Below are 15596 nucleotides of genomic sequence, written 5' to 3'. Positions count from 1 at the left end.
CACTTTGATAACAAGTACATACCCAAACAACTTCTTCCAAATGTGGCTGTCCATAAAAATCACACATGGAAACATATACTTTGGAAAATCCACCTAATAAACAAAACAGTAAGAATGCTATTGGTAAAAACAAAATAATTAACATAATCTAGTTTGATGCTGTGGACGTGGCCTGCAGGAAGAAAAACAACACATACAGTAGTGATATACAAGTAAAGAGAAGAATGATACATTTCCAATAAATGCACTATCAGAAAAGATCCTGCTAAATTTGAGTAAAGCCGCTGACACTCACCACAAGGCCCAGACTCTACTTCTCCTCCCGTATTTCGCAGGTTATTGACAAGTGTTGTGACCTGTGCTTGTCGTGCATCACTTTCCTCTGGTGGTCCATAGACCACTCTGAGAAGACGACTAAGATTGCAAAACGACAATTGTAATGAGTACATGTAATCGTCACTGAAGTTTGCAATCATTCATGATATCTTTCAGTTGGTACAAAGCTCTGACTGGTCAATTAACCAGGCACTCAACTGACTAATTACATTTAATGCTGAACGTTCTTGACTTGAATTGGTTTCCAGAACCCAGTAAAGTACAGCTACACTCAAATGAAGCCCAGGTCATGTACATGTATGTACATACACATGCAATGCCTTGTACATGTATTAAACCCTGCCAGCACTAAACAGTACATTTGTCTGTTGACATTGGAACAATTGACTGCATGTTGACCCTATGCTATATGTTACAGGTGTGCAGCATACATGGTACATGTCCAGGATTATACTCACTCTGGATTTCCAGATGGAAAGTTGGATTTAAGAGAAGCTAAGATATGGGCAATAATCTCTGTACAATCCTTTGGTTGAAGAGCCTGGAAATAATGGGACTTTTCTCCACATAGTAGAGTTAACTACAACAAAAGGAAAAACTATGTCACTCAATCAATTTCTCAATACTAAAGAGCTTGCATGGATGTGTACAATACAAAATGTAACTACACGTCCTTGTAATTCCTCTAATAGTGAAAGGGTACAAGTGAGGGCATGTAATAATGTACATAATGATGCAGGTGTTTCATTAACGGCCAGGCACCAGACAAATTGACTGGCTGTGAGGACGATTTTGCCTGCCTAGTTTGACCATCCAGCAGAAAGTTTTTTTCCTATAAAGAAGTTCAGTTATAATAGTTTTGCCTGCCTGTGAAAACCAGTTGCCCTCTGGCTGGAAATGTTAATGAAACCCCTGATAATGTACATGTACATGTATGTATATCCAACATGAACTTGAACGGTGTAAAATTGTGCATGTAGTGGGCAAATGTTTTCAGGACAATTTTAGAAAAAATACCATCTAGTAACAAATAACAACATGTTCATTTTTCCTGACATCCCCTCCCCTAAAAATAATGTTGGAGTCCTGGGCCTAAGATAAACTAAGATGGATCAACATCAACATTGTGTTCAGGAATCAAGACAAAGAAAGAAAAAGGTAAAGGGTCCCAAGATACTTTTGGCCATAATAATATTGTACATTGTATCTGTAGATCTATATAATTATATATGTACATGATTTAGACTTGATATAGGCATACTGTATTTCATAGACTGGACTGTACATGTACTAGACTGGGTTAGCAAAACACAGATTTAATTTTAAGTTACATTTAGTAAAACATTGACTCGTAAAACAAGGATTAGTAAAATACCAATTTTAGTGCATGTAAATTGCAGACTAGTAAAACATACCAGAAGAGGTTTACTACTCTCTATTTTCTGTATTTCCAAAACATGCATGCTAAAATCAACCTAAAAGAGAAAATTAAGCAACCAAATGTTATTAAGATTTATGCAAGTAAAGCTCATTGAGTACGCCCTTGTTAAGGTGGCCGAGCACAGTTTTTGCGCGTGCTGTTGCTGATGCAATTCAGCGTGCGCACAAGTATTGCAAAAAACAAACATGCCATCAATAGAGTGATCATTTAATTTACTCAACACTCCCACTATCTCTGTGTTACTTTCCTCTAGAACTGAATGCAGTGTATTGATGGCTTTAGTCTTTTATTACAAAGATATGTTAGAAAAGGTAACGATGCAAAGAACCCAGCAATTCTCAGCTTTTTCTTCGTTACCAAAAGAACCCAGTTAAATGCAGCGCATGCGTAGTAAGTCAAAAAAATGCAATTGAATGAAAAATTGAACTCTCAGAAATACACCTATTTCTCGAGAACCGCTCATTAGAATTTTGTACAAAAATACTTTAGGAAATATGTAACTGGAGTATTGAAAATAATTGAAAGGCCGCGTGCAAGAACGTCCCCTAGATTTTTTGGCCATTTTGAAAGTGTTCAAAAATAGCTGAATTTTGGCATGTAGGCTTCGTTGTACCTCAGAAACATTGCTCTGGATTTTTTTTGGCTGGGGCGCTCTTCGTTCTCGAGAAATAACGTATGCAAAAAGCTCAGTTTTCCAAGCGGCATCTTTTGGAGATCTTTTGTTGAACAAAAAACAAAAGAAACCTTATTATTTTGTTGAACAGCAAACAGGCAGACTGTTTATAGTGTATTCCACTGAATCTTAGCTGTCTTAAAGTCAAAGGAAAATAGTATATAGAGCGGAAATCTGGGAACAGATTGTTTACATCGGTTATTGTGACGTAAACACAACACATGAATCGATCGAGCGGCAAACGAAGTACCATGGAACGAAAAAGAGATGTGCCGCATTAGAACTCTGTCAACTAGTATCTTAAGCATAGTTGTTAAAGTACCTTGTGTGCCTGCCTGGTGGTTGAGAGGCATCATAAAGCCTCGATAAACCCGTAAGTCATCAGCACGTTTTAAAGAATCAAAATGTGTTCTGAAACTTCGAAGGTAGCTGATATACCGTAATCGTGTTATCGGCGTTCAAAGTCAGATCGAGCCAGGCAGCAAAGTCCAAGAGCAGTTCTTGCCCAAGAAAAATACCCTCTCGTGAGTTGTGGCCCATTTGCCAAGCGTTGCTAGTGTCAAAGTTTGGAAAGCGAGAACTGGTTTTTGACTTATAAAGTTTGTCTTGTATCAACCGCCATGTTTTCCCGCGCACGAGGTGTAAAGAGCCTTCCCGGCATGCATTGCGATCACGTTCTGCTCGCATTTCTCGAACTGGTAACTAGATTGTTTCAGCTTTTTTCATTTAAAGGTAATAATGGCCAACAAGTAGCGATCGATTGTAACATAGATCTGTGATCCAGGTTGCGTTGATTTTATTTCATATCGGCATGATTTGTAGTGTTTTGAACTTCTGGGATCAGCGGACATGCAGATGTATGGAGACCCGTACGTTGCGCAGACGGGTTAATTTGTTAATCTGTTAGGCGGTGCGTGACATAAAGCTACGATCGCGTTTGTCTAAAAATATGTATTTATCTCGTGATTTTTAGCCATTTAAGACGTTGCTGTATTTAGAAAAGTGCTTATTTGATGTTTATTTGTTCAGTGCAGATAATCATTGTCCCAGATAACCAAAGTAAGTTCCAGATGTTAACACTATTTTCCGGCCGCCATATTTTACCTATTTAAACCTGAAATCAACATTTTTGAGCTTATATGTTGCGTGAAATTAACATTTTGCTGTTTTCTAAGTGAAATCAACATCCCTTCCGTCACGCATTACGTGAAATCAACATTTTTACCTGTTTAGACCTGAAATTAACAATTTTTAGCTTATAAGTTGCGTGAAATTAACATTTTGCTGTTTTCTAAGTGAAATCAACATCCTTGCCGTCACGCGTTAACGTGAAATCAGCATTTTTACCTATTTAGACCTGAAATCAACATTTTTGAGCTTATACGCTACGTGAAATTAACATTTTGCTGTTTCCTAAGTGAAATCAACATCCTTGCCGTCACGCGTTAACGTGAAATCAGCATTTTTACCTATTTAGACCTGAAATCAACATTTTTGAGCTTATACGCAGCGTGAAATCAACATTTTGCTGTTTCCTAAGTGAAATCAACATCCTTGCCGTCACGCGTTAACGTGAAATCAGCATTTTTACCTATTTAGACCTGAAATCAACATTTTTGAGCTTATACGCAGCGTGAAATCAACATTTTGCTGTTTCCTAAGTGAAATCAACATCCTTGCCGTCACGCGTTAACATGAAATCAGCAGTTTTACTTATTTAGACCTGAAATCAACATTTTTGAGCTTATACGCAGCGTGAAATCAACATTTTGCTGTTTCCTAAGTGAAATCAACATCCTTGCCGTCACGCGTTAACGTGAAATCAGCATTTTTACCTATTTAGACCTGAAATCAACATTTTTGAGCTTATACGCTGCGTGAAATTAACATTTTACTGTTTTCTAAGTGAAATCAACATCCTTGCCGTCACACGTTAACGTGAAATCAGCATTTTTACCTATTTAGACCTGAAATCAACATTTTTGAGCTTATACGTTGCGTGAAATTAACATTTTGCTGTTTTCTAAGTGAAATCAACATCCTTGCCGTTACGCGTTAACGTGAAATCAGCATTTTTACCTATTTAGACCTGAAATCAACATTTTTGAGTTTATACGCTGCGTAAAATTAACATTTTGCTGTTTTCTAAGTGAAATCAACATACCTACCGTCACGGGTTAACATGAAATCAACATTTAAACCTTTTTTGACCTAAAATCAACATTTTTGAGCTTTTACGTTGCGTAAAATTGACATTTTGCTGCTTTCTAAGAGAAATCAACATCCTTGCCATCGCGCGTTAACATGAGTCAACATTTTAAGCACTTTTGACCTGAAATCAACAAATTTGAGCTTATATAAGCTGTGTGAAATTGACATTTTGCTGGTTTCTAAGTAAAATCAAAGTCCTTGCGGTCTCGGCAGGCGGATCCTTTGTTATAATAAACCAAGGCGAGACTTTGACTTATAACAAAGGCTTGGCTTGGCTATTATAACAAAGGATCGGCTCTGTTTATCATAACAAAGGCCCGGCTTCGTTTATTTGAAGGACTCAGCGGGAAAAGGGCGTCAGGTATTTTAATCAAAGGTGAACTTTGTCGAAAACGCTCCAAATTTCGCATGCAGTTTCATTCAGGTATGTTAAGCAATGTCCCATAGTTTTCGCGCTAAAGTTCGCTTCGTTCTCGAGATATTGCGTATGCAATAAACCACTCGGTTTTTCCAACCTGTGTACCTTTTTTGCATACGTTATTTCTCGAGAACGAAAAGCAACCCAGTGAAAAAAACTTCAGAGCAATGTTTCTCAGGTGAAACGAAGCCCACATGCCAAAATTCAGCTAGTTTTAAGCACTTTCAAAAATGGCCGAAAAATCTAGGGGACGTTCTTGCACGCGGCCTTTCAATTGAACTTTAACAAAGGAAATTCTAGATATTCCAATGAACCTTCAACAAGGGATAAATTAAGATCTCTGTTAAATTATTAGCAAAATGGTGTTAACTTGTGACAATCGTTACAAGCTTGTTACATGCAAATTATAAAGAAAATCGAAAGACTAGATTTTCTACAAATAAACAAAACCGATTTTAAAGGCCTGTTCATATTTATTCATGCTGCCATGGTAACGGCACATACGTCAGCTTAACCATAAAAAAAACCCCAGAGTTTGTGTTGTTAACTTGCTTGCTGCCACTTTTGGCGACCAAGAGATCAAGGGTTTTGGAGAAAAAGGTGAATGAAACACAGGTATCAAAACTGTGTTCAGCCACCTTAAACAGCAATGTTTGTTTGTTTGTTTGTTTGTTTTGCAAGAGAGTCGAACTCATTGGCATGCATGTCCATTGAAGAATGGTTTACAAACTTGAGGTTTTTCCAAAATCAGAAAACCAACCACGCAAGATGGTGCTTACCATTTAAAATTTGATTTCCCATTATGTTTCACCGTCAATAAGAGACTAGAAACTGGGGAATTCAGCAAAAGGTAAGGAATGATATTTCTGCCATTTTGTTATGAACAGAAAGAAAGGACTACCTCTGGAGTTACTGAATGGATTTTCTGGGAAATTAATGTTCCAAATGACCTTCCACTAACATTTTCTAGATTTTCTGGCTAAATAGTAAGCACCCTAGGTGACCATGAATTAAATCACACAACCTGATTTCAGGGCTGTCATTGAGGGTCATTACCCATATAACACCTGTCATTATCCAACTGCAGCCAATACTGTCCAAATAACAGTACAAATACACAGCGATATTGTACAGTTATTTGTACAGTAGAAAACCTGTTTGTCAAACAGGTTGGCACGTGCACACAAAACTGTCACACTCTCCCTATTTCACTAATAAATTTATTGACTACAGCAATTGGATAATAAATCTCTTATTAGATGCTTTGGTGTGTAGTATTGCTTTACATTTTTCCTCGTTGTTTGTATTTTGACTCAACCTATGGGCTCGTCAAAATACGGCACAACTCGTAAAAATTTACAGTGACATTACACACCAAAACATCTAATAAGATATATTTATAGCTGAGTATGCTTGACGGATCCTTGATGCCGCAGGTGAACTTTCTAGTTGTTGATGTAATTCATACGCAAAGTAACAAGACTGTCACGGCTGTGAAGATCAAGGACACAGGCGACTCAAACTTATGACAGCCTTGGATTTATTAAAGCTGTGGACAGGTGTAATTTGCTTAAAATCTAGACCGCTTCACACATTTTTTATTGCTTCCAGGCAATTGCCATTTTCAGTAGCTTTTTGGATGTTTTAAAATTAATTATAATTAATAATTAACAAAATTCACATTTACAATGTGCCATGCTAGTTTGGTTCAGATGTACGGTACATCTTAGTCTGCTCAAACTAAAACAGACTTGGACAACAAGATATATTATGTACTAATTATTCCAGGTGCATACCTTGCAGCCATTCTTGGAGCTCGTAAGTACATAAAGTCGGTGGGTAGAAAGGGCCTGAAGTAAAAACCATTGTTTTAAAAACATGTCTCAACTATTACACAAACAAAGAAAACTATACAATGGCACATAACAAACAGCAGGTAATTTTGCAAACAAATTAAAGCCACTGTCTTTGAAGCCTTAATTTATTTTGAAACATTAACAGCACCTGCATCTGAAGGTTTTTTTGAAAAGAAAATTATGTCACAGTAGGTCTACTGTACAAAAATTATCAAACCAACTGATTTAAAAAAAACAAAAGATGGGAGAAAAGGTAAATGTGAGTTAACACCAAACTGCATGTTAAAACAGATTGAATAACTTAAAATAATGAATTATGCATGCTACCAGAATGTGACAAGCATTACTTGCCTCATTAACTCTGGTCAACCCTACCTCTTGTTTTTATACACGAGATGTTACATATAAATACAAAATAAGCTGCATGCAGCATGATCAACATCAGTTGAACAGAGATCTTAAAGGAACTGTAGAATGCATGCAAACAAAACATGATTTCAAGCATGGCAAGCAGAGCAGAACTGGAGATGCAGCTGTATATCACCTGCAAACTTTCCTTTTGTCCTTTCAATTAAAAATTCATGTACAGCTGTAGCATGGTTCTTTAACGAATCCACAGTTTTACACCAATTTAATAGCAGGAACATTATGCATTATAAGAAGACTTTCAAATAACTATAACATATAAGCACTGTGAATGGCCCCATAGGTCTTACATGTACATTATGTATTCCCTAGTACATGTATAGTCTGCTTTCCGCTTTTAAACTAGAAATTTATGTTTTTATTTTTTCCAGAACAATTTACATGTATTCAGTGGTGGATCTAGGGGGGCCCACACACCCCCCCCCCCCCTTTATTTTGGGTAAAAAATGAAGAAATCACAGAAGGAAGAAAAGCCGGCAGGGCAAGTTCACAGCATGTCTTTTTATTTCATTAGCTAGCCAAGTGTCTCCTCAGTCGGTACTGACCTCTGACATTTTGTGGATCTATCTGATGCTTTATGCTTGGGCTACTTAAATCAAAATGGTCAAAAAACTTGGTAGCCTGGGTCTTTGTCATACATTGTACCTTACTAAAAGACTAAGCTAGTCCAGAGGGCCAAGAAAAAATCAACCAATCAAATTATTCTAGGGCTGTTCCAAAATTCTCCATCTACATCTGATTATCTGGGCAATGTACAGTGTATGTGTGTTGACCATTCAATCTTCAAAGTTTTCTTGTAATTTTATACTTTAAGAATTAAAGAACTGAACTACCACATAAATCTTTATTTTTTGTTTTCTCTTGCCTTTCTTTAAGCGAGTAGGTGCAAAGTTGGCTCTCAATCAGAATTGCCAGCTTAACATTTACAACGTCATTCCAGTCTATGACTGTGGGATTTTTTCCCGAAATTTTTTAGTCATGTTTACAATAAATAACTTTAGTTAGTAACCAGGCTTGGTTGGAGTAGTGCTACAGTAAGAGAATGTCAGCCTTTTTTCTGTACCAACCTTGCTGCCCCTAATGTGTACTGTGAAGATCACAGGACAATATTATCCCAGCATGATCCTCGCACTTGGTTAATACCATTTAAGTGCAAACCTCAGACTTAATTAAGAAAACATTTAGGGGCATGCTAGACAACGGAATTAGTACAAAGATAACAAGAGGGTCAGATATATGTAAAAAATATCTCAATATTGCACATTAATTAGATGTTACCCATATTTGCACAATATTTTCAATTAAATTTTAAATGTACTGGACAAGAGAATCATGTTCTGAGTGCAATAAAATGATTAAAAATACAAGTAACTGTCAGTTATGTCTAGTCACAACTGTATGCAAGGTGTCAAATATGTGCCAGCAAATTCAAAGTTTGAATGGACAAAGGCTGAGCAAGAATCTCATATTGTGCAGTTGTCATTGCTATTGTTATTAATCACTGAATATTGTCATTCAGTAGCATTTCAAATCATAAAACTGACAAAAGTTAAAACGAGGCCTAAAACAACTGTAAAATTAATTGATATTTTAAAAAAAAAAAAGATCAAATGATTTTAACATCAATCAATCTTACAGTTAGTTTCAGGTCTCATTTTAACTTTTGTCAATTATCATTTTGCTATTATTATTATTATTTTGTAATTTTCTAGAGGAAAATAATACATTCAAAAATAGATATTCAATAAAGCATTGAGGCCTGTAATATTACTGAGACAAGTATAATGTAAACTGGAAAGAGCAGACCTATGAGCGCATACAAAACGCTTTCGATTGAAATTTTTGCACAAAATTAGATTTAATTTCTGTCTTCAAGTATTTACTAGCTGTGTACACATATTATGTAGTTTTACAATACATACAGTATGTACAATTTCGATCCACACTTTCACACTATTTTTAATCATGGGCTAATTTGTTGATTGTTCGTAAATCAAATAAAAACAGAACCAAAATATTATGCCAAAAACATCGGAATAAAGTGGAAGTTATCAAAACAAGTGACAACAAAAGCGAGCGAAGGTAGCAATTTTAAAATATTGAAATTTCATCCCGAAGGTAGAGCTTCTTGAACGAGAGTAAATAATTCACACACACCCAAACCAAGCACTCGTAATATTGTTAGCTCAGCAAGATCATAAGCGCTGACCTAGAACTTGCGCGAGACATCATGTCGGCGATAATCTTGTCTGACAAATCTAGACACTTTCGAAACAGCAAGGTATCGCTTTAGCTTGAATAGAGACACAGTTTGTGATGACTCGCTGTTTTAATTTAGGAGTTTTTCTGTTATTTTCCTGTCCCGACAGGCGCTAAGGAAACCATACAGAACCTACCCACGGCGCGGTTTGTTTGAAAGAACAATTGCAAGTGCAGGAATGTTTTGACTTGGCAAATCATGCTTAGGCCTTAGAGACTACAGCACTCAAGGATAATCTATGATTCGAGAAAAAATAAATCTACCACAAACGCATAGCAGTATAAGACAGTTGTTTTAAATTCAAGCCCTGCTTGAGTCTTTATTTTTTCGCCTATCGATATCGCTACGACCCTTTCAATGTGTTGTGGGCAAACACAAATTAAACTAGTTGGATAACTACTCACCAAGATTCGAGCCTCTGACCGGTCACCTTTGAATTCAACTTTCGCTTTCTTGACAAAAGCCAATTCTATATTCCTTCTAATAGCCAACTGCACACTTTCTGTGGATATGATCGAGAGGCAAAACTAAGAAACGTGAAAACATTGATAATGCCACTGGGTTCCTGACGGAAGTCAAGATTTTGCATGTGTGAGAAAAACACGCGTTCTAAAGACAGTTATTACCCAAGAGAGCCGGCTCTATCTCCCCTGAATCATCCGTCATGGTTTCTTCGACCAAATTCGCTGCTAATTTCACGGATGGAGGTTGTCTTGGTATAGCAAACGTCGCTCCAAAAATCCGAAACCTTCCTGTCACACATTCATCATGCTTTCCTTCCTGTTCATTCACCAGACGAGCGAGTGATTGCCATATTAGGTGTGTACCAAGTCACTGGGCGGGGTGGGGTAGGGAAAAGCAGCGAGGAAACATGGGCGACGCGTCATTCTCGTCTTGTTTTTGTTTTGATAGAAAAAAATGCAAATTTTCGCAAAGGCACCCTGTAGAAAAGACAAAGGCTACACATCGCTGTAATTCTAAGACATACACTTTTTAACATTTTCCCTTTGGCTGGCAGCCTTAGGTGTTTTTTTTTTTTTTTTCTGGGAGGGGGAGTTTGATATTTACCCCATCACTGTAATCCCCGTCTCTTGAAATCCTGAGTATCCCCCCGACCTGGCTTCCCCGTTCCATTCCTAAAAGTGGGCAGAGGAAAAAAGAATTCATTTCCCAGCCCAACGTTTGCCCACATCCACATTTCCCAGGCTATTTTTTGTCCAGTCGTTATTTATAATGTTACTTTGTTTCCCAGTTCCAGAGACCCAAACCCCATTTTCCCAGTGAAAAAGTAGGCAAATGCCAGTTCCCATTTTACCCCATTCGGACCCCTCTTAATTTTATTCTTTATTCCACAATACTTAGCCATCAATGTTATGAATAACTCACCTTTCTGGGGGACTTAAAGACATTGTACAGGTAACAGGTTGGCTAGATTGGATCAGATTTGAGCTAAAGTCAATTGAAACCTTGGAAATGGCATGTCCCATTTTGATGCTCTCCAAATATGTAGTTCCAGAGAATATCCATACCTCCCCCACCCCTCTGGAAATTAAAGTTAATCTAGCTTCATACATTTCTTTAAATTTTTGGTCACATAGAACCCCCCACCATCCCCCAGGAAATTCCAATCCCTTCCGTGGGAGAGTATGGATATTTTCTGGAACCCCACAATGCAAAACAATGGGAGCCTCTAGTAACAAGAATTAAATCTCAGACCAGACCTATTTTCTTTGCAAATCTGCTTAAATTATATAAACTGTAAGATATCCCTAAGTCCTAACATGGCCAGTGAGGGTTAGGTGTGGCCACAGAATCAAATTTGCTAAAATAGACAATATCAAATGTTTATTACCTTTCATTCAATGGGGGATGGCAGGAAGAAAAGGAACCAGGTGTTGAGAGAAGGACTTGAAGAAAAAAGGAAATGCTTTGCAACATCATGCTTATGGTTGTTTCTAGCATTTTGCAGTAAAAAAAGCTGCACAATGCAAGGTGGAGACTGCAAAAAAGGCAGGTGAATCAGATTATGTTGTTCCAGAAAATATTCATACCCCTCCAACAGAGGGTTTCAGCCAGAACCTGAAGGGTACTAAAGTGGAATGTTCAGTCTCCCTGCCCTCCTCCTAGTTGTAGAGAAGTTCTCAAGTGATTATTTATTGATCAAAATCAGCCTAAGCTCTTTATTGGACAAAGAAAATGACAAGAGTTAAAGGTCACTCGTGGACAAACCCCCCAAGTTCAGCACAACCAAGTCTACTGCATGTATCACGCATAGAAATCAAGAGCCAATAATCTAATTGTTATGAATAATGGATAATTATAATGAATAATTAATATGAACTCAGTTAAATGACCTTGCTCTCCACAAGTATTTGTAGCTCAGTGGATAGAGCGCCCACCTGGTGTTAAGGAGGGTTGGGTTCAATTCCCGTCAGGGACTCAGATTTTTTCTTTGTCCCACGGTCATGTCATGTTGATCAGTTCACTTTTCACAATCTAATTGTTTTATTAGCATAGATCTACTAGTCATTGATTCAAAACTTTATCTCAACCTATTTCACAGCCATCAAAAATGCAATGGAGTAGTGGCTGCCATGACTGTGTTAACAGCTGCACACTGCTGGGTTACTCACTATCTACAATTAAAGAGATAGAAGATGTTGGATACGTGCAGGCAGTAAAATCAAGGAAGGCACAAAAATGATCCCTGTCTGCCCAATAGTTCTCAACCCTTAATCAAATAAGTCATTCTTCAGCAATGAGGCTAGCTACCAAAACAGAGTAAACAAACATAATATTTTAATTGACATTAGCTTCACTTATGCACCAAAAATATCTCTTAACTGATTTAAACATCATTAAAAATTATCACCAAATAAACTGGCCACCATCTTGCACTTATTTTCCTTCAAGAACATTCAAAAACATTAACCTAAGTTTATTTCATTTCCCTCGGTTCAAATAATGTGCAATGGCCAACAAAGAGCTTGTTTTACAAAATGTTTCAATTCGTTTTATTTTATTTATTTATCTATTTATTTTTTCGTTTCATTGTGTTGCGTTGTGTTGAATGCAGTAAGCTGAATGGATGACGATGGCTTGGATGTCTGCATTGGTACAAAACGAATTCAAAAAAGCACCTAAAATCCATCTTGGCAAAGTTTACAAATTGTTTTAATCTATCAATAAATTGACCTTGAGCTAGTTATTTGGAATATACTAAGAACACAGTTACATTTTGTAACATTCAAAAGACATCAATTACAACTTTGGAGCATCAAGTGTTAGTTGTTTAGGTGATACAATGATACCATCAAGATCTGAGTAAACATAGTGACCGGGCGTAAACATCACCCCTCCAAATCGCACTGCAATGTCTCTTTCTCCGAGACCTTTCTTCACAGATTTCAATGGCATTGTTCCTATGGCTTTTACACCTACATCCATCTTTCCAATTTCTTCCGAGTCTCGTATACAGCCGTACATCACAACTCCTGCCCAATTGTTCTTGATTACAAGTCCAGCAAGCATGTCCCCAAACATGCCACATCTTAATGAACCTCCAGCATCAACAACTAGGACCTAGCAAAACAAGAAAGATGAATCAATGAATTGTAATAAGGCAGCCAAAACTTTGAAAAATATATTGCACCAAAACCTGACTAGCAGAAAATCTGGCTAGTTAAATAATATTATGCAACATGATAAAATTTGCTCTAAAGTATAATCATCATAACTGGTATGTCCTTTTCACTTCATGCAATCAGAGGTTTCATTAAGTGCCGGACTGACTGGCTGTGAGGATGATTTTGCCCGCCTTGTTTGACCATCTACAGTAGAGAAATGTTTTTCTTACAAAGAAGTTCAATTCAAATAGGTTTTGTCCATGTGACAACCAGTTGCCCTCCACAAAAAACATTTAATTCAATTAATGAAACCCCTGTGCGATGCACAAGTCCTCCAAAAATTAATAATAGCAGTCTAACTACAATTTTGTGCCATAGAGGCAACTTCTTCACCTATGTGTATTCAGGCAGTCTAACCTCTTTTTCCGGGGTGAGGCAATTCACCGTTATAATTTATTTTTGTGAGCTATGATTTAGCTCTTTTTTGAGTATGAAATGTGAGGTACAGTAGCTGCCAGTTTCGCCCCATGGCAAGTTCGCCCCCACATCGACTCAACCTGATTGAGTTCACCTCAAGCCTTATTGAGTTTGCCCCCAGTGAGATCGTGTTCACTCTCACGTCAGTATTCGTTCGATCTTGAATTCTTAAATTCAATCTTGAATTCTTTTCAAACTTGAATTCTTGAAATGTGAATGGACATTAATTAGCATGTTCAAGTCAAGCATGTAACGTAATTGGCCAGCCGCTGACTCGACTTACTAAGACTTGCGAATGAAGCCAACTCACACTTTGAACATGAGACCTTGAGCTAACTTTTATTCATACTTGCTGCAATAAAACGTTTTAAATGTAGTTCAATAAGAAGTTTTAACACAGTTCATTCTTTTAAGCGTCATTCATCTATCAAGGTCTACCGATTGATCAGTGGGTTTTGTTTGACTTTGTTGCTATGCGCCGACTGCAACAAGCCAACAATCATCAACTAAGCTTGTCAAACATTCATAGACTGAAATGGTTCTTCATCTTCGAAAATGTTTAATAACTCAATATCAACTATGTAAATGTTTAATAAAAAAGTTTTAAACGCAGTTCATTTGGGACAATGTAAATGCTATGCACATGTAATCATCAACACAAAGAGACTAAAATTTTTCTCTATTGCTGCATCGAAAAGTTGGGGGCAAACTTGATAAAGGTGGGGACGAACCCAAAATAGAAATTTTATAGTGGGGGCAAACTCAGTGTGGGTGAACTTGCCATGGGGCAAAACCAGTTGTTTATTTTTTTTCTGTGAAAAGTGGCATGCTGACTCATGATCTAATGATCTGAATAATTCTACAATGTCATTAGATTCTATAGTCAATACCCATGACAAAAAGGAAAAGCTCAATGTGCTTTTGTAGCGGGCACTCTGAGGTTAAGTGAAGGTTTATGAACTGGAGAAAAGATACAGCGAGTGTTTAAGTAAAAGTGTTCCTTTTGTAGCAGAACTTTAAACTTACACCGCCGGCCTTGAGGTCAAGAGTCCAAGAAGAGGTTCCTACCGTTGTAACGTAACATCTATAAACTGTTATAAGATATTTAAGGTAATACGCGCGCTTTCGTTGGCGGATGAGAGTATGTAACCCCCTGTTTTGAGAAATATTTTATAACAGCAAGAGGACTTTTTTCCGTGTTTACATACAGTGTTAAATAGCGTCATCTAAACACTCGTGGGGTTGGGAGAATTCTCGAAAGTTATGCACACCCGAGAGGCAGTCGGGTCTGCATGACTTTCGAGAATGGTTTCGAGAATGTTTTTAAGAACCCTTTGTTCTTACCCGTTTGTTCCCTGGCTCGTTCAGAGTTTGCTTGACAAGCAAATTGTCCTCGTGGCACTTTACAGTTGATATCACTCCCCCAAATTTCGACTTTCCTCCATAATTCCGAAAGAGATTTGGCTGGACGTATTGCAATGTGTCGCTGTAAGCGTCGCTCAAATCAGCTAAGTTCATTGTACCACTATTAAAACAGAAAGGACGTCGAAATGTCGCAAGAAGACAAAGAACAGTACCTCCTTGAGCGACTTGGTCGAAGTTCACTCCGACGCACTTTGCCACGCGTCGAGCGTGAAAAGCCATTTGTACTTCCAGTGGTCGAGGTAGACTGGTGACATAAAGTTCAATTACTCGTTCCCAGGTCTTCCCAGGAGGGTTGCGCGAGAACGTCGTCTGAAAGAAATGCCCCATTTTGCGGCATGAGATAGTTCTTAATTTGTTTTGTTTGTTGGGGCTCCTCTGTATCTTGTTAAAGCCCAGTTTACGTGTGGCTTTGGTTTCTTTGTAACCATTGTGATAAAGATTAAGTCA

The 15596-nt window shown here is 37.6% G+C and overlaps 2 protein-coding genes across 3 annotated transcripts in view; both read right to left on the bottom strand.

The window, feature by feature from the left end:
• Positions 1-11170, bottom strand: part of LOC145465191 (uncharacterized) — a 33290-nt gene extending 22120 nt beyond the window's left edge. The window contains exons 1-7 of one of the 2 annotated variants that reach the window (XM_081448960.1): positions 10248-11170; positions 10026-10123; positions 6876-6929; positions 1752-1811; positions 795-916; positions 296-414; positions 23-93 (exon numbers count right to left, since the gene is read on the bottom strand). In XM_081448960.1, the coding sequence (XP_081305086.1) occupies positions 23-93; positions 296-414; positions 795-916; positions 1752-1811; positions 6876-6929; positions 10026-10123; positions 10248-10287 (564 nt within the window). In that variant the 5' untranslated portion in view covers positions 10288-11170. The remainder of the gene's footprint in view (positions 1-22; positions 94-295; positions 415-794; positions 917-1751; positions 1812-6875; positions 6930-10025; positions 10124-10247) is intronic. The other variant, XM_081448959.1, reaches the window with a different exon arrangement.
• Positions 11171-12107: 937 nt separating this feature from the next.
• Positions 12108-15491, bottom strand: LOC145465212 (putative 4-hydroxy-4-methyl-2-oxoglutarate aldolase). Its single transcript, XM_081448989.1, has 2 exons — positions 15069-15491; positions 12108-13203 (listed from the first exon to the last, which is right to left on the bottom strand). The coding sequence occupies exons 1-2, from the start codon at positions 15474-15476 to the stop codon at positions 12883-12885; spliced, it is 729 nt and encodes a 242-aa protein (XP_081305115.1). The 5' UTR covers positions 15477-15491; the 3' UTR covers positions 12108-12882.
• Between the last annotated feature and the right edge of the window lie 105 nt (positions 15492-15596).

This window comes from Orbicella franksi, chromosome 13 (assembly GCF_964199315.1).
Source record: "Orbicella franksi chromosome 13, jaOrbFran1.1, whole genome shotgun sequence".
In the NCBI taxonomy this organism is placed as follows: Eukaryota; Metazoa; Cnidaria; class Anthozoa; order Scleractinia; family Merulinidae; genus Orbicella; species Orbicella franksi.
Note: the sequence above shows the minus strand (reverse complement) of the source record. Positions and strands in the feature narration are given on the sequence as shown.